The sequence below is a fragment of the Ranitomeya imitator genome, chromosome 10 (genome assembly GCF_032444005.1).
Source record: "Ranitomeya imitator isolate aRanImi1 chromosome 10, aRanImi1.pri, whole genome shotgun sequence".
Taxonomy (NCBI): Eukaryota; Metazoa; Chordata; class Amphibia; order Anura; family Dendrobatidae; genus Ranitomeya; species Ranitomeya imitator.
The window spans coordinates 121,157,127-121,182,765 of NC_091291.1; the positions used below are offsets into that span (position 1 = coordinate 121,157,127).

At 45.6% G+C, this 25,639-nt stretch overlaps 1 protein-coding gene across 5 annotated transcripts; it reads left to right on the top strand.

Annotated features, from left to right (window-relative positions):
- The first annotated feature begins 2,973 nt into the window (after positions 1 to 2,973).
- SLC37A4 (solute carrier family 37 member 4) lies at positions 2,974 to 25,639 on the top strand. Of its 5 annotated transcripts, XM_069741900.1 has the most exons (13): positions 3,053 to 3,113; positions 8,317 to 8,478; positions 10,143 to 10,259; positions 10,369 to 10,482; positions 10,653 to 11,083; positions 14,513 to 14,745; positions 18,704 to 18,947; positions 19,725 to 19,880; positions 20,798 to 20,883; positions 21,135 to 21,248; positions 21,412 to 21,477; positions 23,348 to 23,486; positions 24,103 to 25,639. In XM_069741900.1, exons 5-13 carry the CDS (start codon positions 10,930 to 10,932, stop codon positions 24,267 to 24,269), a joined length of 1,359 nt encoding a protein of 452 aa, XP_069598001.1. In that variant the 5' UTR covers positions 3,053 to 3,113; positions 8,317 to 8,478; positions 10,143 to 10,259; positions 10,369 to 10,482; positions 10,653 to 10,929; the 3' UTR covers positions 24,270 to 25,639. The 5 variants fall into 5 exon arrangements, with proteins under 5 accessions (XP_069597999.1, XP_069598003.1, XP_069598000.1 ...); XM_069741899.1 differs by lacking the exon at positions 8,317 to 8,478 and having other exon boundaries at positions 3,002 to 3,113; XM_069741901.1 differs by lacking the exons at positions 10,143 to 10,259; positions 10,369 to 10,482 and having other exon boundaries at positions 3,060 to 3,113.

The window sequence follows — 25,639 nt, forward strand, 5'->3', positions numbered from 1 at the left end:
TTTTATCCGGCCTTCTCTTCGTCTTCTCAGGCGACACAGCGGGACACAGGACCTGGGTAAGGAGACTTCGTCAGCCTCTCCTCTGCAGTGCCGCCCTCTGCTTCCCTAGCTTATAGACCCTAGGAAAACAAAATAATAAAGTTCTTTATATTTCTGAAAGTGAGACTGTTTTTTTTAAGAATCTATCTGCCCCCTGTCTGTTTGCGGCTTGATAAAGTGTCCTCACCTGTATACTATTTTTTATTTATTTATTTTTTAATTGTGTCAATACAGGTGGACATTTTGCATCTAATTTTTTTCTTTAATATTCGAATGCATGTATTTTGACTAAAAAATATAGATTTTGCGATAGGGTTTCATTTAAAGCATCATGCCAGTGTGGTTTTTTTTTTATTGCAGTTGTAATGTAAGTTTCTTGCCTCTAGCTTTACACTCTCCAGCTGGCGTCTTCATCTGTCCCTGGTGCCGTGTAGATTCTGTGCTGCCATCTTCAGTCCTCCAGTTCTGACTCATCGTAATTCAGAGTTGGGCTCCTTTCACACTGGCGTTGTTTTTTTTTAATACGTCGCAATGCGTCGTTTAGGGGAAAAAACGCATCCTGCAAAGCTGTTTGCAGGATGCGTTTTTGCCCCATAGAGTTACATTACCGACGCATTGCGACGTATTGACACACGTCGCAACCGTCTTGCGACGGTTGTGCCGTGTTGTGGCGGACCGCCGGGAGCAAAAAACGTTAAATGTAATGTTTTTTGCAGCCGACGGCCCGCTTTTTCCGACCGCGCATGCGCGGCCGGAACTCCGCCCCCACCTCCCCGCACCTTACAATGGGGCAGTGGATGCGCCGGAGGAATGCATCCGCTGCACCCGTTGTGCGGCACAACAAACGTGTCGGAATCTCGGCCCGACGCAATGCGACTGGCCGAATCAGACGCTAGTGTTGAAAGTAGCCTTAACGGTTACAAGCTCTCAATGTAAGACTATCCTCGTTCTGGGTCTCATAGACTTGCACTGAGTTGAGACTTCTGGACTAGCAGTCACTGGAGCGATCTGGCAGGTCACCACATGCTGAAGACGACCAAAACGGCACTGAAAACAGCGGCTATGTGCACACGATGCGGATTTAGTGCGGATCCCAAGTGGATTTTTTTCAGCGCAGAAACGCTGCAGTTCCGCACAGTGATTTACAGTACAATGTAAATCAATAGAAAACAAAAATGCTGTGCTAATGGTGCGGAAAAATCCGCATGAAAACCGCTGCGGATCAAAAGAAGTAGCATGTCACTTCTTTTGTGCAGATCTGCAGCGTTTCTGAACCCTTCCATTATAAAAATCCGCAACAAAAATGCTCAAAATCCGCATAAAAACGGCTTCAACTCCGCACCTGCAGTTTTCTGCCGGGAGATGCAGATTTTGTGCAGAAAATTCTGCACCCCAATCCGCAACGTGTGCACATAGCCTAAGACTAGGGGCAGGGAACTTAAATTACTAGCACCACTCCAACGCTGCAATGAAAAAAAATGCTGGAGTGGTGCTTTAAGTATTGGCTTCTACAGTCTCTATGTATCATAGTACATACCCTAACTTATTCTGCAGTCTAGGTGAAGATTAAATCATTGCGCACAATTTTCAAAGCAGAACCTCCCAGGCTTTTGAGGAGGATGTAGACAGTTTCTGCTCCAAAATTATGAGGCTTGGACCACAATAAGTCCTTGGACATGACATCCAGTTGTATGTGGTGGCCCTACAACAAGTTTGGTAGAGCTGCTTGTCATGCCATCATCCCATGGTCGGGACATGGCTGGATGGTTAACTAACTGCATTGGGTTCAAATGGCACCAGGTGGTCCAACGTTGGGCAGACACGGTCAGGCCGGCAATGTATCATTTGGAGGAACTGTGGCTGTGCATGGCACCATTCTGGAGCGGCTTTGGACCTAAAAGGTATCGGTGCTTCCATGCTGGAAATAAAATGGCATTGTGCCACCACTTTCTATCATATCTTGCGCCATGGCGGTTTTATTTTTGCCCCCATGGTTGTAGTTGGCTAAGGTGGACGGGTGAATACGTGCGCTCCTTAACCCCTTCACGACCATATAATAGAAATATATGCGTGTGGAGCAAGCTCGGAGCTGAGGCGACTCCAAACATCGTGCGTAGCGGCACCTTCCTCTAAATACAGCTGTCAATCGCTGACGTGGCATTTCTCTGTTGCGATCGCTTGTCAAGACTGTTCCCGTAACCATCGTTCCTCCCACAACGAGAAAGTTTCATGTCGCTGCCATCTTTCTACTCCCATTAAGCTCAAGCGTTGACCGCGACATTTATCAGATGCAATTGCTTTTGAAGACTGGTTCGGGCGCCCATCGTTCCTGGCCCTCGCAACGTTAAGACTCCCGCCGCCGCCATCTTTACGCTCCCATCAAGCCCAACGCATATGAGATGGTTCCATGTTTTGGTTTTTTTTTTACTAAAAAATATAGAAAATTTGAGTCGCCCTCAAGTCAACCCGAAGGAAATTTTAATATATATATATATATTTGGTATCGATGCATCCGTAAACGTCGGATCTATGAAAATATTTGTACAGCAAAAACAAGCACGAAACTGCCATATTTCCGGCTGACGTCCTTTCTCCAAAAATGCAATAAAACGTGTTTAAAACCTTGTATGTACCCGGAAATAGTACCAATAAAAAACTACACAAACAACAAGCCATCAAACGGCTACAACGATGAAAAATAAAATGGCGGCACAAGCAGATTATTTTTTATTTTTTTACAAACTTCTGAATTATTTTTTTATTTAACCACTAAATGATATATATAAAACATCTCCGTAACCGCGCCGACCCTCAGATTCACATTATCAGGTCATTTTTACCTCACGATAACAAAAATTTAAAAAAAAAACGTAAATGGCTGATGTTTTTTTTCAAAAAATTGTTGTTTTTTTAAGAGACAGTGCTAGTCTGGCAATTCACTAGTGTTTTCTGCCAGGCCTCCACACACAGAGAGGACCGTGGGCCCGGAGAGGCGGGCGCAGCAATCTGTACCCTGAGGGCACAAGATGGAGGAAGCCGGGGGGACGTGAGGAGAGGCGGGGGCACAGCTGTCGGTAAGCAGCACCGAGTGTAGGCTGGAATAACGGCCATGGACAGTGCTGGGGAGGAAGGCAGAGGCAGGACGTGACAAGACATGACAGGGCTGAGGTGACGCCCGGCGCTACACTCCTGGTCACAAGGTGTCTGCTGCAGTGTTACTAGGCGACCAGTGAGCCGCCATGTTCTGCTGCAGCGACTGCGTGTGTAACTGCGAGACCCGGGGCAGAGCTGACGGCACATGATGGGGGTTGTAGTATCGGGGCAGAGCTGACGGCACATGATGGGGGTTGTTGTATCGGCAGCAGAGCTGACAGCACATGATCGGGGTTGTAGTATCGGCAGCAGAGCTGACGGCACATGATGGGGGTTGTAGTATCGGCAGCAGAGCTGACGGCACATGATGGGTCTTGTAGTATCGGCAGCAGAGCTGACAGCACATGATGGGTCTTGTAGTATCGGCAGCAGAGCTGACAGCACATGATGGGGGTTGTAGTATCGGCAGCAGAGCTGACGGCACATGATGGGGGTTGTAGTATCGGCAGCAGAGCTGACGGCACATGATGGGGGTTGTAGTATCGGCAGCAGAGCTGACGGCACATGATGGGGGTTGTTGTATCGGCAGCAGAGCTGACAGCACATGATGGGGGTTGTTGTATCGGCAGCAGTGCTGGCAGCATATGATGGGGGTTGTATCGGCAGCAGTGCTGGCAGCATATGATGGGGGTTGTAGTATCGGCAGCAGAGCTGACAGCACATGATGGGGGTTGTTGTATCGGCAGCAGAGCTGACAGCACATGATGGGGGTTGTTGTATCGGCAGCAGAGCTGACAGCACATGATGGGGGTTGTTGTATCGGCAGCAGAGCTGACAGCACATGATGGGGGTTGTTGTATCGGCAGCAGTGCTGGCAGCATATGATGGGGGTTGTAGTATCGGCAGCAGAGCTGGCAGCATATGATGGGGGTTGTAGTATTGGTAGCAGAGTTGACAGCACATGATGGGGGTTGTAGTATTGGTAGCAGAGTTGACAGTACATGATAGGGGTTGTAGTATCCCCACTACTAAATCAACTTTAATCACTGATTTTTGATGACTTTCTGCAAAGCTGAGAGACCATGAAAGCAGCGCCTTCTGGATCTGTACTTATTTTGTGGGGGTCTTGGACCCCTTCTTAGGCTGCGCTCACGTTCCAGTGATTAAGTGGGGAGTAGCCCATTTGACTGAGACCTATAAAGTGTCCTTTTATTAAAATGCAGGTTACTTCATTATACCAGCTTGCAAATATTTTCAAAATGGCGACTTATTGAAAATAAAGGGACCCTCCTTTTACCCCGCAGCACTTCTGCGCTGTCTTTACTGTCAGTCGTTCTGCAGAATTTCTCCCTGAACCTTTATACAGATCAATACAAGTTCCAGCTGTCAACAAACAGGTTGGACAGAATGTGCCGCCCCTGTGTTCTGCCAGAGGCAACTCCTCTCATTTTTCTACTTTTTACCTTGTGTTTAAGACTTTTACTTTTTTAGCCTTAAAAGGCACAATTTACATTACTATAATGGGGGCCCCGAGCCCACCATTCCTCCACACTGCACTGATGAGCTTTGATGGTGCAAGTCAGAATCTTAAGGGCTGCCAGCAATCCTCACTGTACCCCCAAATGGGATATTATCAGGTTTTTATCGCCTATCCTGGGGGTAGATGGTAAATGTGGATCAATTAAATCCTCTTTAATCTTTAAAGTGGAGCCCTGTCGAGTACAGGGCTCCACTACTTCCGGCAGTCCCACAGACAATGAATGGAGCAGAGATGCACACGCTCGACCACCTCACCATTCATTGTCTATTGGACTGTCAAGTACAGCACTCCACTACTTCCGGCAGTCCCATGGACAACGAATAGAGCAGAGATTGGCATGCTAAGCAACTGCACCATTCATTGTCTATTGGATTGTTGAGTACAGGGCTCCACTACTTCCAGCAGTCCCATGGAAAATGAATAGATCATAGATTGGCATGCTCAGCCACCGTGCCATTCATTGTCTATTGGACTTTCGAGAACAGGGCTCCACTACTTCCGGCAGTCCCATGAATAGAGCATAGATTGGCATGCTCAGCCACCGTGCCATTCATTGCCTATTGGACTGTCAAGTACAGCGCTCCACTACTTCCGGCAGTCCCATACACAATGAATGGAGCATCAACCTTGTGCTCCTGTGAAGCCACGTTTTGGGCTTGGCTTCATATGAGTTCATAATTTATACCATATACACTAATAGCTGAAGTATTTCTGTATATAGTAGAAGCGATCACAGGTTCAAGTTCCCTATAAGGGCTAACAAAATGAGTGAAAATAATAATAATTAAAAAAAAAGTTTAAAAGAAAACTAATAGTTTAAACCAGCCCTCGTTTCCCAATTCAAAAACAAAGAAATAATAAGCTAAAGATATCACTGCAAATGTAAAATTATTTAACCTACAAATGTATATGCCATAAAGACACCCCACCAGAATTGCCTTTTTTGTCCGCTGCACCTCCCCATAACATTGTCATAAACAGCAATCAAAACATTGTATGTGCCATAAAATGATATTGATAAAAGCATCAGCTCGCCATGCAACAATCAAGCCCAAAAACAACCTCTTATAAGGTAAAAATTAAAAAGTTACGGCTCTTGGAAGAAGGGGAGCAAAAGCGCAAAAATGAAAGTTGCATCCTTAAGCTGAAATTTTGCTGTATTTAACACAGGTGATCAGATGATCAAATCTCCTAAGGGGACTATTGAAGGAGGTAAAAAAAAAAAAAATTTAAAACATTAAGTTCAAATCGCCCCTCTTTTGTCCCATTCAAAATAAAGCAATAAAAAAATACATATATTTGGTATCGCTGCGTTCAGAGATGTCCTATCGAAAGTAAATTACGGTAATCCGATCGGTAAACGGCGCAACGAGAAAAAAAATCGAAGCTCCAGAATTACAGTTTTTTTTGTAGCTTCAACAGTGCAATAACGGGCGATCAAAACATCATATCTACCCCAAAAACAACAGCTTGGTGTGCAAAAAATAAGCTCTCACCCAGTCTTAGATTCCAGAAAATGCAGACGCTACGGGTCTCGGAAAATGGCAACTTTTTTTTCTTTCTTACAAACTTTGGATTTTTTTTTTCACCACTTAAATAAAAAAAAGAACCCATACATGTCTGGTGTCTGCGAACTTGTAATGACCTGGAGAATCATAAGGGCAGGTCGGTTTTAGCATTTAGTGAACATGGTAAAAAAATTAAAAAAACAATTGAGAATTGAACTTTTTTTTTTTTGCAATTTCACCGCATTTTATTTTTTCCCCCGTTTTCCAGTACATTATATGGTGAAATCAGTGGTGTCATTCACAAGTATGACTCTTTCCACCTAAAACAAGCCCTCATACGGCCATATTGACGGAACAATAATAAAAAAAAAAAGTTATGGCTCTAGAAGGAAGGGAAGGAAAAAAGAGAAAATTGCAAGGTGGTGAAGGGGTTAAAAGGTATAAAATGTGGCGGCGGATTCCTCAAGATTAGCGTTTCTGATGCCAGGCTTGTAATAATCTAGTTTGTCAGTGCAAAATGCTCAAAGTGCTAAAATCCGGAATCTGCTCTAATTTATTCCACTTTATAGCATGCTGTAAAAAATATAGTGCCCCTGACCGGAAGGAGTTAATCATCCCAGTGGCCTCTCACTTTTGCCCTTTTGCTGTTTGGGCAGGGCCCTGCAAGGCTGGAGCTGCACAGATCAGCAGTTTTTATATTTAGCCCCTGCCAGGCCACAAAAGTGATCTGCAATGTCTGAATGAATGGGGGCAATGTGTGGAGGTGCCAAAGCTTCAGCTACCCATTAATCTCATCCTGTGGATTTCTGTCTGATCATGCTACATCACATAGAAACATATTATCGGCTGAAGCAGATTTGTCTGCAGTTCTTGTAGCCAGAATGGCCCAAAAATCTTGTATCCTTATTCACTTACTCGACAGTCCAATAGACAATGAATGGTGCGGTGACTGAGCATGCCCATCGCTGTTAGTTTGTTGTCTATGGAGCTGCTGGAAGTAGTGGAGCCCTGTACTCGACAGGTGCATAGACAATGAATTGCACGGTGGCTGAGCGTGCGCATCTCTGCTACATTCATTGTCTGTGGGACTGCCGGAAGTAGTGGAGCCTTGTACTAGACAGGTGCATAGACAAAGAATGGGATTGACCCCCTGATCTTGACATGCGCCCCCTTGTCCATAGAGACTTTGTGAGTATAGGGTGCGATTCAACTTTTTCTTTTTGGAATTTCTTAAAGAATAGTGCGGTGTCTGAGCATGCCAATCTCTGCTCTATTCATTGTCTATGGGACTTCCGGAAGTAGTGGAGCGCTGTACTCGACAGGTGCAAAGACAATGAATGGCGAGGAGGTCGAGCCAGCGCATATCTGCTTCTTTCATTGTCTGTGGGACTGCCGGAAGTAGTGACAGTCCAATAGACAATGTAGAGATGGGATAATAAATTCTATGGACCGTGGTCCAGCGGCAACATCAGTATTCTGGAGCTGTCAGGACAGGACCCCTTCAAACCCAATTCTATCTCCCTGGCCTTTCTTTGAGTAAGCCAGCCTGGCACGACCAACGCCACAACCAGCTAATCCAAAAAAAAAGCTGCTGATTCCGGTAGGTAGGAGGCGATTCAAAGGGATTTTGACGACTACGTAATACCGATGTATTCATGATTGGAGCACGTTTACACCTTGCAGGATCTCCCTGTGCGGCTTCTGATTAGCTGGTCTGGAGTGACGTCATCATTGTGGCACATGACGCACAGACACCGTCACTCCAGCTCGGTTAATCAAAAGCCGCGCCGGTAAGGGATCCGCGAGCCTCCTATCCAGCGGCCAGAGACTACTGACAAGGCCAATGTCCCCTGAATCAATCCTCCCCTCTACTCAGCAGCCTATCAATCACTGCAGAAAGGCGTCTAGTCAATACCATGGACTCATAAAGTATGTGTCCTGTGTATGCTTATAGCTCTCCAAGTAGTGACAGTGCACTTTTTCATTTTCCCGCCAGTTTGGCTCCTAAGAGTACAGACCTGTAGCTGTAATATGCTGTTCTTGCATAAGAAGATAAGAGAAGCGTATAGATTTTCTTTTTTTTTTTTTTCCAGAAATAGCGCCACTCGTATTCATAGGCTGTCTCTTGTATTACAGCTCATCCTAATGAATGGTGCGGAGCTGCAGTACCAAACACAGCCTAAGAACAAATGTGGCGCTATTTCTGCAAAGCAAAATAACCAGCACAGAGATCAAAAGTGATGCTGGGTCGTGCAAGTGCTTCCCAGGGTTATTTGATCTCTTGTGGTCCGTCCTCAGGTGAGCATTGCACCCGGAAATTGTTTACACAGGGTCAGGGACATTAATTAGTGCAGCTCGTCCCATTCATTTCTTTACTGGGCTTATATTTCGGCTTTTTTCGCCTGCTTAGCTGGTGATCTGGTTCGGCCTGTCCTCAGCGGTCAGAGTTCAGGCCTTGTAAATAGTGTTTCTCTGTTCCAGTATGTGTACACAGGGTATAACGTCTGCACATAGGAAGAAAAACACCTCCTGGAATTTGTCCTTCTGCTCATTCAGGTTTACAGCTCGGTTCACTCTTGTGGTTGTTAGATAAAATCCAGGAACGATTCCCTACAAAAGAAACCTTCTGCCTCCTTATTAATGACAGGCTCGTTAATTAGGAGTTCTTAATTGCCAAGATCATAAAATAAATATTTAGGCTAAGTTCACACTTTGCGGATTCCACTGTGGATTTTTACGCAGCAGAATTCCAAAATCCGCAGTGAAAACCCGTCACGGTTTTTACTGCGGATTTATCGCGGTTTTTACTGCGGTTTCTTCTGCGGATTTTTATCTGCAGTTTCCTATTGGAGCAGGTGAAAATCCGCAGAAAAGAAGTGACATGCTGCGGAATGTAATCCGCTGCGTTTCCGCGCGTTTTTTTCCGCAGCATGTGCACAGCGTTTTTTGTTTCCCATAGGTTTACATTGTACTGTAAACTCATGGGAAACTGCTGCGGATCCGCAGCGGTCAAATCCGCTGCGGATCCGGCTCAAAATCCGCATAGTGTGAATATAGCCTTACAAGAGGAGAGAACCTGCGTCATATCTGTGTTACCCCAAAAACGCTCATTCCCAGTCTTCAGCTTTTTGTTTCTTGCATACAAAGAATCCAGTGCATTTTATCATTGGCGCTGGGGAAATTTCCCACATAGAGATGATAGCGGCAGACGACATACAAGTGAGCAGCTCACTCGTCTTGCACATGACTTATGCAGCCCCCGACACCAAAGTCAACGGGAGCGCAAAATATTGGCCCCCACTGTTAATTGAGCTGTGCCAGAATTCACAACTACTTCCTACTGCTTTGCTTGAACGCTTGCCTCAATGCTGCCTATGCAGAGCTAAGCAATGTATACGATTTTGTCATCTGCTGCGGCGCAACCAACTTGACGAAGCTGCGGTTATATTAAAGTCAGCTCGGTCATCTCAGTCACTGCCATCAATGACAAATTCATCTCATCAGCTGCACTCTGCATAGGCAGCAACCGAGATGAAAGTATTGAATCGTGAGTTTCAAATCATCTATCTGCATTAATTGCTAAGAGCTGTCTCCATGTTTTATTTCTAACCACAACTAGGGATGGGGTTAGTGTAATAAAATAGATGCATATTATATAACAATATACCTAAAATATATATTTATATTAAATATATTTAATACAAAAACATAAAAATGTAATACTACAAAATACTCTTTTAAAAAAAAAAATAAAATTGTGAGACTTCAGCAAAAAATAATTAAAGGGACAAACTGCATCAGTATTTTCTTACAATATGAGAAATGTGCATGTAGTGTGAGCGGCTCAATGCCGCACCAATGGAAAGGACTTTGAGGCCTCTGAACATTGACCCCATGTCCCAGACTTGTAGTGCTGCAATATTTTTATTTTTTTTTCCCCCGATGTCTATGTCGGCCTCTAGCTCTTCCCCGCTCCATTGAACTTTCTAAGCACCAACTGTCAAGATGAAAATCTGTCTTTTACTCATGAATTGAGAGTGAAAGATGAATCCGGGAGGAGAAAGAAGCAAATTTATTTGGTAAAACATTACAAAGTTTCTTCTTTTCATGTGTGTTATTGATTTATGAAACAAAATGTAAACAATTATTCTTTAAGTCTTTGTAAACGTATGATTTCGTCTCACCTAGAACAAAAGAGTGAGCTGTCCGATACCAGACGTACTGGATATTTATCTCCCCAGCATCGTGTGTCGGTGGAGAGTCCGGGACCCCCCATCAGTGGCTTCAGCCAGCGTTAATCTAGTGTGTATGGAGGACTATAGTCTTGCGTTCTCTTTTGCAGAGTTGCTTCCTTGTGCTCGGTCCGTGGGCGATTGTTTTTGTCTTCCCATTCTTAGAACTGTCTGTTTGTTAGTTACTATTGTAAAATGATCTTTTAACATTTCCTCTCTCCTTTCTTCCTGTCCCTGCAGAGTTAATCATTAGCCCTGTACACATATAACAGCCTGGACCTGGAAGAGGACAAGGGAGCAAACTCACAGCTCAGCAGAGCGGAGAGATTGGCAGCAGCTTCCCCCTCCTCCGAATGACTGTCTCGTTTTACCACTGTGGGGGTCTTGAACTGCGGCTTGGCATAAGTGAGCTGCGCTGATCTATATATATATATATATACAGTTCTGCGAGAACGCTGCTCCGCTCTGTCATCTGTCAATGAAGCCGTGGTTGTAAGTCTCCGGGACACGAGGCAAGATGGGAGCACAAGGGCAGGGATATGGCTACTACCGGACGGTCATCTTCGGGGCCATGTTCGTGGGCTACACCCTATATTACTTCAATCGCAAGACCTTCTCTTTCGTCATGCCGTCCGTAATGCAGGAAATAAAACTGGACAAGGACGATTTGGGTAAGTGGAATTGCAATATATTGTGCGCATATATATTGTGTGTATACCGAGCCTGCGGGATCATCCCTAACGCCTCCGACTATGCATAAAGTGCGGAACTGCACGATTTCTTATTTTCTGTCCAATAAAAAATCAGAATGAGGGATAAAGAGCTGATCTTTGGAAAAAGGGGGAAGATTTAGATTATTTGCCGATTGCTCCATCCTCAGCCCCGTTCACAAGGTCATTAAATTTAACAAAGCGTGCTGGGACATGTAGTCCGTATCGATATTCTCCAGTTTAGCAATCCCAGCTCTATGCCTCTAATATTTACATTTTAATGTATTTCATTTATAAATATATAAAATCAGAGGTTGAGGGGGTTGGACAACCCCTTTATTTCTAAAATTCGACCCTGAATGGACAAAAAAAACAATGCATAGTCAGATTGCAAATCCTCGCCAGTCCTCGTCCAGCGCTGCCTAGGTCCCCTGCTGCTACTGATCTCCTTTCTCTTACAAGCGGGCAGCAATCACCGGACATAGCGGTGACCACAGTGGCTACTAACTGGCTGCAGAGGTCACATGTCCTTATGGCCGGCTGTGTCATAGAGAAATGTGACTTGTGCAGCCAATGATTGCAGTGCTGCTGTACGATAAGAAACCATGCTGAAGAAGGAAGTGTGCAGAGTCTCAATGAAAAGCTCATTTGACTAGATACATGTCCTCGAGCTGTATACACTGTATACAGCGACACGGCCACACTGGAATTTTCTGTTGGTGGCTGTTTGTGTGTGCAACCGAGCAGATCCGGACCAGTGAAAGTCAGCGTGCTAGTGTACATAACCAGTGGCCCATGAAAACAATCACAGCTTGTACAAGTCTTCTGCATTTTGCAGATGAGACAGTCCTTGTTGCAGCTCTTGCATCCATCCACTATATCTGCATGATGCTGTGAATTGACCCCGTCATGTCTGCAGTTTGCCGCATGAAGTCAGCAGGCAGCACACCACACGATCCCAATGGCCCCATACACACGTTTAGCTCGGCCAAACGTTCGTGTGTTTTCAGCGGAAAGGTCCGAAACAGCCGCTGCCAAACGTCTCTGAGAACAAAAGGGTCAAGTGTTTATGGTCCAATGTGGCAACCCTTCTCTCCCCTGCCAATATCTGTCAGGAGGCCCACATAATGCATTATACTGTTGGCCAAAACCAGCGATGTTGGTGAGTTTGACAAACTTTGGTCTGTTGTGTATGAGGCCTTCACTGGATAACAGTATTTTTAGTGTAGAATGTGTTAGTGTGTATGATAAGAAAGGGGGGAGGAAATGGTAACATCCAAACAATATATAATTATCTCGCGTAGTTCATGTAGAATATTTGTCATAACTAACTTTTACTGGTACCTGGTATTACTTGCCTAAAAATTCATGTAATATACCTGCCATGGCCCCCTGCTTTTCTTTTGATTCCTGCTTTGTGTCCAGCTTGTGTGTCCATGCTCAGTCCCACCGTCCGGATCCTCTTGTCCATGCTGAGTCCCACTGTCCAGATCCTCTTGTCCGTGCTCAGTCCCACTGTCCAGATCCTCTTGTCCGTGCTCAGTCCCACTGTCCAGATCCTCTTGTCCATGCTCAGTCCAACTCTCCGAATCCTCTTGTCCATGCACAGTTTCACTGTCTGGATCCTCTTGTCCAAGCTCAGTCCCACTGTCCAGATCCTCTTGTCCAAGCTCAGTCCCACTGTCCAGATCCTCTTGTCCATGCTCAGTCCCACTCTCCGGATCCTCTTGTCCATGCTCAGTCCCACTCTCCGGATCCTCTTGTTCGTGCCCAGTCCCACTGTCTGGATCCTTTTGTTCGTGCCCAGTTCCACTCTCCGAATCCTCTTGTCCATGCTCAGTCCCACTGTCCAGATGCTAGTGTCCATGCTCAGTCCCACTGTCCGGATCCTCTTGTCCATGCTTAGTCCCACTGTCCGGATCCTCTTCTCAATGCTTAGTCCCACTGTTCGGATCCTCTTGTCCATGCTCAGCCTCATTGTCCGGATCCTCTTGTCCTTGCTCAGTCCCACTGTCCGGATCCTCTTGTACATGCTCAGCCTCATTGTCCGGATCCTCTTGTCCTTGCTCAGTCCCACTGTTCGGATCCTCTTGTCCATGCTCAGCCTCATTGTCCGGATCCTCTTGTCCATGCTTAGTCCCACTGTCCGGATCCTCTTGTCCTTGCTCAGTCCCACTGTCAGGATCCTCTTGTCCATGCTTAGTCCCACTCTCCGGATCCTCTTGTCCATGCTTAGTCCCACTGTCCGGATCCTCTTGTCCTTGCTCAGTCCCACTGTCAGGATCCTCTTGTCCATGCTTAGTCCCACTCTCCGGATCCTCTTGTCCATGCTCAGCCTCATTGTCCGGATCCTCTTGTCCATGCTTAGTCCCACTGTCCGGATCCTCTTGTCCTTGCTCAGTCCCACTGTCCGGATCCTCTTGTCCTTGCTCAGTCCCACTGTCCGGATCCTCTTGTCCTTGCTCAGTCCCACTGTTCGGATCCTCTTGTCCATGCTCAGCCTCATTGTCCGGATCCTCTTGTCCTTGCTCAGTCCCACTGTTCGGATCCTCTTGTCCATGCTCAGCCTCATTGTCCGGATCCTCTTGTCCATGCTTAGTCCCACTGTCCGGATCCTCTTGTCCTTGCTCAGTCCCACTGTCAGGATCCTCTTGTCCATGCTTAGTCCCACTGTCCGGATCCTCTTCTCAATGCTTAGTCCCACTCTCCGGATCCTCTTGTCCATGCTCAGTCTCTTTGTCCGGATCCTTTTGTACAGGGGCCGAGGCAGTGACTCCTTCGCTGCACATGGAACATATTTCCTTTACTCAGTCTTGAACAACCAGCACATGGTGAGGTTGAAGCACGTGTTCCTCCGGCCACTGGGCATCCCCACACTCATCAGATACTAGACTGGCTTCTGCTGACTGATACTGTAATTACTGCCTGGCCTATAGGGGGGGGGGGGGGGGAATTAATGATTCTTCAAACAAACCCTCTAAAAATTAAATAACATTAGTAAATGAGCGCCAGTAGACTTGCTATATCATCTCTTGCCATGTGCAATTTATTTGCCTGTATAAAAAGAAAAATCTTAATGGCCCAGCCCCGCTCCCCAGTTTACTACGTGAATACTTCTCTTCTGATACGGCCTTTTACTCTGCTTTGAATACAATGACGACTTGCACTTTTAAGACCAGTGAACCATAACTTACACAATACCTGTATGTGAGGGGTGATTTGCTTCAGAAAAGTCCACATTCATTCATTCATGTGCCTCAATAGGGCATATCGACAGGGCTGTTTATAATTATTGGCCTATATTAATATGCAAATTCTGTCCGACTACTCGTAAAGTTGAATGAAATATCTAGATTAATAAATATGTAACCAGCAATTTGTTGTCCGCAGGTCTCATCACCAGCAGCCAGTCCGCAGCCTACGCAATAAGCAAGTTTATCAGCGGGGTCCTGTCTGACCAAATGAGCGCTCGATGGCTTTTTTCATCTGGACTCTGTTTGGTGGGCGTAGTAAACGTCCTGTTCTCCTGGAGTTCAAGTGTGTCTGTTTTTGCCATTCTCTGGTTTTTTAATGGTCTTGCACAAGGCCTCGGCTGGCCACCCTGTGGGAAGGTTCTTAGGAAGGTAAGTGTGTGCAGATAATTCAATTTATTTCTTTTATGGTATTTTGTAAAATTATTGTCAATTCTTTCATTTACGATTGAGAATATGAGCAATATTCACATGTCCGGCTGACAGCTCTGCAGGAAACGGAGTTAACAAATGAATGCCTTAAGGGCTATGGATACCAGGAAAGAATATTTTTTTGCATTTGTTTGTGCTTAAAGGGATTGTGACACTATAGTACACTTCTATCTTTTGCACGAACTGCCAGGTAAAGTCTGTGTTGGGGGTTCGAAATGATGGAGAAAATAAATGCTCCAGAGGGCAGGATATCTAAAAAAAGAGTAGGCTGTTTGGATACAACAGCAGCCATGTTCACATAAAGTATGTCTGCCACTGGCAGTTCCACGGCCCTATCCTTCTGGCAGGATCAGCTGCAGCATCGTTTCCAGCTTGGTCCTCTAGGGGGGGGAAAAAAATGTCTCCCCAAAGGCCCTTATACTCATTGGACGAACCAGCCAATATCGATGTGAATGGCCGTCATGTTAATGTGTATGGGGGCACTGACCGACTGATGGTCGGGGAAGATGTCATTTGGGCATGTCCAATTTTAAGCTGCCGATTGCTTTGTTCTCCCCGAGATAAGCCAACGGTAGAGATTTCTGTCAGCAGCTTTTTCATAGAGAACAAAGGAGAGCTCGGTTAAACAAGCGCTTCTATGAATGAAAACCTAGATACCTGTCGGCCAAACGAGCGCTCATGTGAATGATGACCTAGATACCTGTCGGCCAAACGAGTGCTCATGTGAATGGAAACCTAGATACCTGTGAGACAAACGAGCGCTCATGTGAGCTACGACCTAGATACCTGTCGGTCAAACAAGCGCTTCTTTGAATGATAGCCTAGACATCTGTCAGCCAAAGGAGTGCTCATGTGAATGACGACATAGATACCTGTCAGTCAAAGGAGCGCTCATGTGAATGACAACCTAGATACCTGTCGGTTGAAGGAGCGCTCATGTGAATGACGACCTAGATACCTGTCGGTTGAAGGAGCGCTCATGTGAATGACGACCTAGATACTTGTTGGCTGAAGGAGTGCTCATGTGAATGACGACCTAGATACCTGTCGGTCAAACAAGCGCTTCTTTGAATGATAGCCTAGACATCTGTCGGCCAAAGGAGCGCTCATGTGAATGACGACCTAGATACCTGTCAGTCAAACGAGTGCTCAAGTGAATGACGACCTAGATACCTGTCGGTTGAAGGAGCGCTCATGTGAATGACGACCTAGATACCTGTCTGCCAAAGGAGCGCTCATGTGAATGACGACCTAGATACCTGTCGGTTGAAGGAGCGCTCATGTGAATGACGACCTAGATACCTGTCGGTTGAAGGAGCGGTCATGTGAATGACGACCTAGATACCTGTCCGCCAAATGAGCGGTCATGTGAATGACGACCTAGATACCTGTCGGTTGAAGGAGCGCTCATGTGAATGACGACCTAGATACCTGTCTGCGAAAGGAGCGCTCATGTGAATGACGACCTAGATACCTGTCAGTCAAACGAGTGCTCAAGTGAATGACGACCTAGATACCTGTCGGTTGAAGGAGCGCTCATGTGAATGACGACCTAGATACCTGTCCGCCAAAGGAGCGCTCATGTGAATGACGACCTAGATACCTGTCCGCCAAATGAGCGGTCATGTGAATGACGACCTAGATACCTGTCGGTTGAAGGAGCGCTCATGTGAATGACGACCTAGATACCTGTCTGCGAAAGGAGCGCTCATGTGAATGACGACCTAGATACCTGTCAGTCAAACGAGTGCTCAAGTGAATGACGACCTAGATACCTGTCGGTTGAAGGAGCGCTCATGTGAATGACGACCTAGATACCTGTCTGCCAAAGGAGCGCTCATGTGAATGACGACCTAGATACCTGTCGGTTGAAGGAGCGCTCATGTGAATGACGACCTAGATACCTGTCGGTTGAAGGAGCGGTCATGTGAATGACGACCTAGATACCTGTCCGCCAAATGAGCGGTCATGTGAATGACGACCTAGATACCTGTCGGTTGAAGGAGCGCTCATGTGAATGACGACCTAGATACCTGTCTGCGAAAGGAGCGCTCATGTGAATGACGACCTAGATACCTGTCCGCCAAAGGAGCGCTCATGTGAATGACGACCTAGATACCTGTCCGCCAAAGGAGCGCTCATGTGAATGACGACCTAGATACCTGTCTGCCAAAGGAGCGCTCATGTGAATGACGACCTAGATACCTGTCTGCGAAAGGAGCGCTCATGTGAATGACGACCTAGATACCTGTCTGCGAAAGGAGCGCTCATGTGAATGACGACCTAGATTCCTGTCTGCCAAAGGAGCGCTCATGTGAATGACGACCTAGATACCTGTCTGCCAAAGGAGCGCTCATGTGAATGACGACCTAGATACCTGTCGGTTGAAGGAGCGCTCATGTGAATGACGACCTAGATACCTGTCTGCGAAAGGAGCGCTCATGTGAATGACGACCTAGATACCTGTCCGCCAAAGGAGCGCTCATGTGAATGACGACCTAGATACCTGTCTGCGAAAGGAGCGCTCATGTGAATGACGACCTAGATACCTGTCCGCCAAAGGAGCGCTCATGTGAATGACGACCTAGATACCTGTCCGCCAAAGGAGCGCTCATGTGAATGACGACCTAGATACCTGTCTGCGAAAGGAGCGCTCATGTGAATGACGACTTAAATACCTGTCCGCCAAAGGAGCGCTCATGTGAATGACGACCTAGATACCTGTCCGCCAAAAGAGCGCTCATGTGAATGACGACCTAGATACCTGTCCGCCAAAAGAGCGCTCATGTGAATGACGACCTAGATACCTGTCTGCCAAAGGAGCGGTCATGTGAATGACGACCTAGATACCTGTCGGCCAAACGATTTGCCGGCTTTACTGTGATGCCTCAGCCAGCAGATCTTGTAAAATGTTCTGCCAGAGAGCAGCTCTATCCATTGCTACTTTTTTTTTGTTGGCTTCTTATCTGGCTTTGTTCTTGGGCTGCTCTAAAAATCATCTGCTCTGTACCTTCTGAAGGGCATGGACTATTTGGATGTAGTTTGGTAGCTTTCTTTTAAAAAAAAAAAAAAGCATCTGATCAAAGGATTTCCACTTGGATCACACGTTATCCACCAGCGATGTGACTACCATGACATACATGCACAACATTGTGTGCCCCAGCGACATATATTATTTCGGATGATATTATTAGGGGGGTATGTTTCCCTGGGACTTCCACTAATCGCTATAACAAGGGGACATTACTGGACAATGCACAGTGAATTGCAGCGGTCCCTTTGCTTTAGAGATCCAAGGGTATCATAAAGCACAGCCCCCCTATGATGACCTCCGTTATCTTTGTTCTCATTTTCAATCTTCAGGAGTGGAACACTCCCTCCCTCGGCAAGCAGGAACCCAGCAGGCAGGGAAACAGTGCGCTACTGACCATTGATGGTTCAGACCAGTGTCATGGTTGCATACTGGCTCGAATTGTGTGCTGTCTCATATGGCTATATGAGGCAGTATCGGAGAAGAGCAGAGGCAATGAAGCTGGGATGAACCCAGCAATCCAGCTAACTTCAGAGCAGAGCTTGCAAGCTCTATAGAAAAGAGCTTGGAAGCGCTGCAGTCCTTTCTCAGGAGACAGACCACTGCTGATGGACTGCAGAGGGGGCTGGTAATAACCTAGACAACGAGCCGAATTAAGAATTCTTGAGGCCAGAGAGAATTTGTATTAAGACATAATTTGCAAAGTTGCTTGTTTTTACAAGCACTTTGCAATTTTAATCGATCTAATAAGTTGAAGTTTAAATTCTTTTCACGTTGCTTAATGTGTACAAATGTATACAAAACAATCAAAAGTATAGTGTAATGCTCCAATATGTCCTTCACCTTATTTTCCTCTTTACTTCCCAGTGGTTTGAGCCGTCGCAGTTTGGCACATGGTGGGCCGTGCTGTCGTGCAGTATGAACCTCGCAGGGAGTCTCGGTCCGATCATCGCAACTCTAGTAGCCGCTAGTTACAGCTGGCGCAGCACCTTGTCCTTCTCTGGCGTCATCTGCGTCGGGGTTTCGGTCCTATGTCTTATACTCATCAAGAATGAACCATCCGACGTGGGGCTCAAGAACATTGATCTGGGGCCCAAGAAAGGGAAGAAAGGTGATCACATCTGAAGTTCTTTCCAGTTGTTTATAAACTATAGAAAGTCTGTACAACTTATTACGTAGGCTGCGGTCACATCGCTTTACTAGTCTCCATTTATCGTATACACTGGGAAAAGCTCTGTCTTTTTCTGAGCTTGTTTCAGCTGATTTCTGACACCAGACCACATTATGCGGGATACAAAGCGCTTGTAAAAGCCAAACGGTGCAAAACCTTTTTGTAACCTCCAATTGTAAAAATGATTTGTAATCCCACATAGGTAGATTTACATAAAAAATGTCTCAAAGGTGGAAAAGCTTCTAACTTATATTGACGAGCTGCCGTTAGCATAGATCATCAATATCCGATTGGTTGGGTTCTAGCACCCGGAACCCCCATGTATCCACTGTTTTCAGCTCCTGACGCAGTGCGATGTTCACCGTGTACACTGTGTAGTGTCCGTTCTCTGGTACCGCAGCTCGGATCACATTCACTTTAATGGGAGCCGATTCGCAGCATGTAAGATCAACCTCTGCGCGGTGTACGGAGTGGTGGTATTCTTTACCCCAACCGATGTGATATTGCTCACCTAGCCTAAGAACGGGCCATCTGTAGTTCTGCACCTTTCCATTTTGTAGGTAGCCGCAGATCCCAGTGGTAGATATGCCATAAATATACGACATAGGATGACCTCCAATGTAATGTGTTATTTAGACCTCCTATCAGTCGTCTCCTGTTGATTTTGCTTCCCTTTTTATTTAATGACTTCTGACTTTTGATGCTGTTTTACACCAGGATCTGCAGACGAGACAACTTTGAAAGAGTTCCTGCTTTCTCCCTACCTCTGGCTGCTGTGCACCGGCTACTTGGTGGTATTTGGGGTGAAGACCTGCTGTACAGATTGGGGGCAGCTCTTCTTGATTCAGGACAAGGGGCAGTCCGCACTGATAGGTAAGCGGCGGAAATGTCTGTTTGCATTTATCAGTGTTCTGACAAGGCAAATTCATTCATTCCGCTCCATCCAGGAACGTGACAGAGGTAGCCCCCACTAGACCTAGGCCGTCCATCCTCTGTGAGCTAAATACAGCAGCTTCACATACATAATTTATGCCCTAAGATTCTTTAGTAATTGCTCACAGGTTGTTAGACTGGAGCACTGTGAAGTCAGAATGGATTTTAATCCAATGATTACAAATAAATCCAGATTAAGTTCTTCAAATGTCAGACACAGAAGTGCAAAATATATTAGAAAATTGCAAAACTGCTGAATTAAAACAATTAAGCTTCATCTACATTGGAGGAAAAAAGAAGTGAATGCTGCATTATCACTTACTCTGAAAACAGATAGATTTGCCAAAAACAAGACAGACTGCCACCTCACTAAGGGATCAGATTATTGCAGCCCATTGAAGTCTATGGAGAGGGGGCAGAGTGAGCAGGAGAGGCACGGACACACATAAGACCTGTGCTACTGCTTTCTACTAACTGTTTATCTCATCAGTGCTAGATTCACAGCTACACTGCTCAGTGCTGCTGTGTAATATCCTGGTTATGTGCTGCATAGATACAGGAGAGCAGGAATCTCTCATGTCTGTGTGTGTGCAATGTTCGGCTAAAAATATTATTCCTCATCAGTAGCTCCATCCCGTCTCCTCTTGTACACGGACATCGCAGTTATTTCTCTTGTTGTGCCAGACGGCTAATAGGAATCAGCGCATTAGATTAGTAGTCAACACAATGTGTAATATGGGTAATATTTCCAGTAAGAAATCAAAAGGCCACCTAGATCGATATTAATTAGATCATGTATTAATATGTCATGATACGACGGCCCCTTTATTGACATTTTTACATTTCATCCTTTACAGGAAGCTCTTATATGAGCGCTCTAGAGGTCGGAGGTCTAATAGGAAGCATTGCCGCTGGATTACTGTCCGACCGTGCTGTGGCAAAAGTAAGAACTGTGAATACACCCGTCAAACAAACAAACAAGTCGGATAAACAGGTTCCACTTTGTAGTGAAAATATTAATTAATTAGGCTGGAAGTGCAATGTGGGATGGCCGCTACGTCCAGCCTGACATGCGCTGTTACTTCTGGGTGGGAAATAATAAGGTGATCAATGTGTTTTTTTTTTATTACTTACACTTATATTAATTGGTTTCTTTTACTTATTGGATGACGCTCTTTCTGCGGTCTCTGTTAGTCGGGCTTGAGGAACTATGGCAACCCTCGCCACGGTCTTCTCCTGTCTATGATGGCCGGAATGGTTGTGTCCTTGTTTCTGTTCCGTGTTACCGTCACTCCGGGATCGTCCAAGGTAACGTGAAACTTGTGCGGAATTTTTTTACAACTTCCAGATAAGTCGCCCTTCATTATGCCTAGATGAGTACAATGCTTCATACAATTCCTGCTCGTTCTTCCGTCTTCTCTTTGTACCTAAGTTTTTCATCCTTTAATATCTGCTGTTCGCATTCTCTCAGGTGGACGGGATCTTGTCTCTTGCTCTCCAGCCTCTCGCTGAGATGTCCAATCTGAATCAACAAGAGGTTTCTGTCTTTCTTTGAAATACTCTGTCTGTCCTAATTCATCTGACCAAAAGTTGTAAATGTCTGCTTCTTCCTTCTGGGCATTTAAGTTCTGCTTATAAATTTTGATATACCTATTACAGGGCCGGAGGGGGGATTCTTTCTCTGGTGTTTTTGCATCATTCACCACCTCTTTGCAGACTTTTGTACAGATTGTTCCTATAAAAAATATTGAGACGCCTTTTAGGGCATTGTTTTCACTTAAATGCAGCATTCATTTTTGTGGATTGGTCTTAATAAAACTTCTAGCTTCCTGCTTGCCAAGGGGGCTAAGATTCATGGTTCGGACCGGTGGCATGGTTGACCTACTGGTCTGCGCTGTGCGCTGTCTCATGCTCTCAAGGAAAGAGCTTCTAAGTGCTGCGCTCTTTCAAGGAAAGAGCTTCTAAGTGCTGCCCTCTTTCAAGGAAAGAGCTTCTAAGTGCTGCGCTCTTTCAAGGAAAGAGCTTCTAAGTGCTGCGCTCTTTCAAGGAAAGAGCTTCTAAGTGCTGCGCTCTTTCAAGGAAAGAGCTTCTAAGTGCTGCGCTCTTTCAAGGAAAGAGCTTCTAAGTGCTGCGCTCTTTCAAGGAAAGAGCTTCTAAGTGCTGCGCTCTTTCAAGGAAAGAGCTTCTAAGTGCTGCGCTCTTTCAAGGAAAGAGCTTCTAAGTGCTGCGCTCTTTCAAGGAAAGAGCTTCTAAGTGCTGCGCTCGTTCAAGGAAAGAGCTTCTAAGTGCTGCGCTCTTTCAAGGAAAGAGCTTCTAAGTGCTGCGCTCTTTCAAGGAAAGAGCTTCTAAGTGTTGTGCTCTTTCAAGGAAAGAGCTTCTAAGTGTTGTGCTCTTTCAAGGAAAGAGCTTCTAAGTGCTGGGCTCTTTCAAGGAAAGAGCTTCTAAGTGCCGCTCTCTTTCAAGGAAAGAGCTTCTAAGTGCTGTGCTCTTTCAAGGAAAGAGCTTCTAAGTGCCGCTCTCTTTCAAGGAAAGAGCTTCTAAGTGCCGCGCTCTTTCAAGGAAAGAGCTTCTAAGTGCCGCGCTCTTTCAAGGAAAGAGCTTCTAAGTGCCGCGCTCTTTCAAGGAAAGAGCTTCTAAGTGCTGCGCTCTTTCAAGGAAAGAGCTTCTAAGTGCTGCGCTCTTTCAAGGAAAGAGCTTCTAAGTGCTGCGCTCTTTCAAGGAAAGAGCTTCTAAGTGCTGCGCTCTTTCAAGGAGAGAGCTTCTAAGTGCCGCGCTCTTTCAAGGAAAGAGCTTCTAAGTGCCGCGCTCTTTCAAGGAAAGAGCTTCTAAGTGCCGCGCTCTTTCAAGGAAAGAGCTTCTAAGTGCTGCGCTCTTTCAAGGAAAGAGCTTCTAAGTGCTGCTTTCCTTGCCTAGGAGATTGCAGAATGAGTTACCAGTAAATTTGGTGCGAATCGATTCACATGTCCCATTCAATTGGCCACGATTTTGATCAATAATGATCTAATGAAGAGCAGGGAAGAGGTAATCTTTCCACTCCTGCACAGTCGTGGCCGACGGAGTGGCACGTGTGACTCGATTTGCACCAACTCTAGTTACCAGGGAATCTATGTACAGTGATACATAGAGGATGTAGAAACCAAACAGTTAAAGATGTTTGGAAAAATGATGTAGCACAAATGCGGATTTTTCCGCAAGTAAAGTTCCCCTCATATTTGTGAAATGTCTTACACTCTGTTAATCTCCATCAGACTAGACTGTTTGGGGTAGGATAGTGCACCCCAGAGATATGGGGCTCATGGTCTCAAGAGTCTCTTCACACTTCATATGTTTTGTCTTCTCAATCTAAATTGTGATCTGTGGATTTACATGTGACTAGTTCGTCTCATCGCCTTATATGATATTCTTAGGTGTGGATCCTGATTCTCGGTGCCGTCTTTGGTTTTTCCTCTTACGGCCCCATTGCTCTGTTCGGCGTTATCGCTAATGAAAGTGCCCCTTCCAATTTCTGCGGCACTTCCCATGCAATTGTGGCCCTGTCCGCTAACAGTAAGTACAACTTTTTTTTTATTTTGTGAAATGTCACTGTCCATATACCATGAGATTAAGATGAAGTTTTCACTCTGTTTTGCATTTCATTAAAGGGGTATTCCCATCTCAGTTGGGAATGTAGTATAGTTCTTCTGATTTTCTATAGTGCTTACCCCATGTAAGACCACTAACTGTCACTACATGAGTGGTCGTAACCATGGATACCTAAGCTATGTCAGTGCCCTGCACATGGGGTAAGCACCATAGCGAATCAGAAGAACTATACTACATTCCTATTTAGAGGTATTTGCTAATATTATTATTATTACTACACCTACAACATATTGGGATAGGACCTTGAAGATGGGAATACCCCTTTAACCCCCCACTTATTACTGGCCCTGCATTCACAACTCTGCAGGCTTCCAATCAGAAACTAAGAAAACCATTAACATTAGACTGGTCAGGAAGGTAAATCACGCGAAGGATTTGCCCATACAGTTTGTTTCTCCCTTAGAAACTTCTCTAAGGCTTCGATCCTCCATAGACCTTCTCGAGAAGCAGACTATATCTAGACTTGGCGAATATAGATGGAGAATATCTAATTTTTATACAAATCTGTTTTTCTTCCCAGTCGGAGGATTTCTGGCCGGATTGCCTTTCAGCACAGTCGCCAAATATTACGGCTGGGACACGGCTTTCTGGGCGGCGGAGATGACCTGCTTAGCGGTTACCATAGTGTTCTTCCTGCTGCGGAACATCCAGACCAAGATGGGACGCCTGCCTAAGAAATCTGATTGAGACGCAGTTCAAGAATCCTCCCCTAATAACCTGCAAGAACACGGAAAGACAAATCCGGGGGAAGAAGCATCGGACGATTCGGAGTTACCAGTAGCGCTCATTTCCGAGTACTGCAGAGTACTGGCCGAGTGCGCCAAGCAAGTCATCTGGCCTTTCCAAATTCAGTCTCCTAAATCCTCCAATTCCTCAGTTCACGAAAGAAAAACGTCCCCTAACATTTCAGATTAGGATACTACTACAAACACTTGGGACTTCTGGAAATCTAATTTGCAATAATTAAAGGGGGTTTTCCAATTTTAGAAATCCCTAAGGCTAGGTTCCCATTGCGGTAATGGGACCGCGGTAACGGACAGCGTTGCACGGCGAAATTAACGCCGTGCAACGCGTCCGTTAGCGCGCCCATTAACAGCAATGGGGACGCGCATCACTAGCGCGTGCCATTTTCGGCACGCGCTAGCGATGTGCCGGTGTTTTGTGGCGCTCCGCGGACGCTGCTTGCAGCGTCCGAGGCGCGCCCGCGGTCCGTTCCCCGCTCTCGCAGATCGGAGATCTGCGAGAGCGGGGACGTTTAATGCGACCCCTTTATATCACATTGCGTTAGCGCAATCCGCTAGCGCCAGGCGCTAAACGGATTGCACTAACGCAATCTGAACCTAGCCTAATTGTTAAAAGGTTTTTTTGAACAATTACCGGATTTCCTCAAAACCTATGTAAGCATTCAGTCTCACTACAGCACCCCCACAGGATTACATGCGGTCCTCCAGGGAAAGAGATGCTCTTTTTAACAAATCTCCTCTCTGGCCAAGTAATGAAAAACCAACCCTCTAATTAACTAAGAAGTCCCTATTTGGAAAATGGAAAACCCCTTTAAAATTAATGTGAAATCGTGTAGTCCATCTACATTTCATGCAAGAGACGTTATCAGCCCGCTACAGACCTCGTTATAACACTACGTGCAATATGACATTTACGGAAATGAAGAAACCGTAGATCAGCACCTATGACGCCTTTCTCCATAAAATGGTTGCGTTAATAGAATTTCTCGTCAAACGTCGAAAATACATTTAGGTTTTCGTTTATAGCTGGTGATGAAGAGGCAACGAAGGTGCAGGAATCTTCAGCTCTTGGTGTCTGCACTTTTTTTTTCTGATTACTCCTGGACCTAATAGACGGACATAATAGGAAGGTGTCACTAGATTTTGGTTTTATTGACACTGTTATTAGTCTCCAGACATATATTACATGTGAAGATTACCCGTACTGCCACACTAGCTTCATTTCTTAATGCGAAGGTGTCATTGAAAAATAATCTATTGTCCTAATCAGATTTTTCGAAGTTTATATACGCTATATAAAAAGACACATCTGCA

Excerpts from the sequence above, each read along its gene's own strand:
- SLC37A4 (XM_069741898.1), top strand. The coding sequence starts at position 10,930 with ATGGGAGCACAAGGGCAGGGATATGGCTACTACCGGACGGTCATCTTC. Across the intron at positions 19,881-20,797 it reads GGGGCAGTCCGCACTGATAG|GAAGCTCTTATATGAGCGCT; the intron begins GTAAGCGGCGGA and ends CATCCTTTACAG. Across the intron at positions 23,487-24,102 it reads TGTGGCCCTGTCCGCTAACA|TCGGAGGATTTCTGGCCGGA; the intron begins GTAAGTACAACT and ends TTTTCTTCCCAG.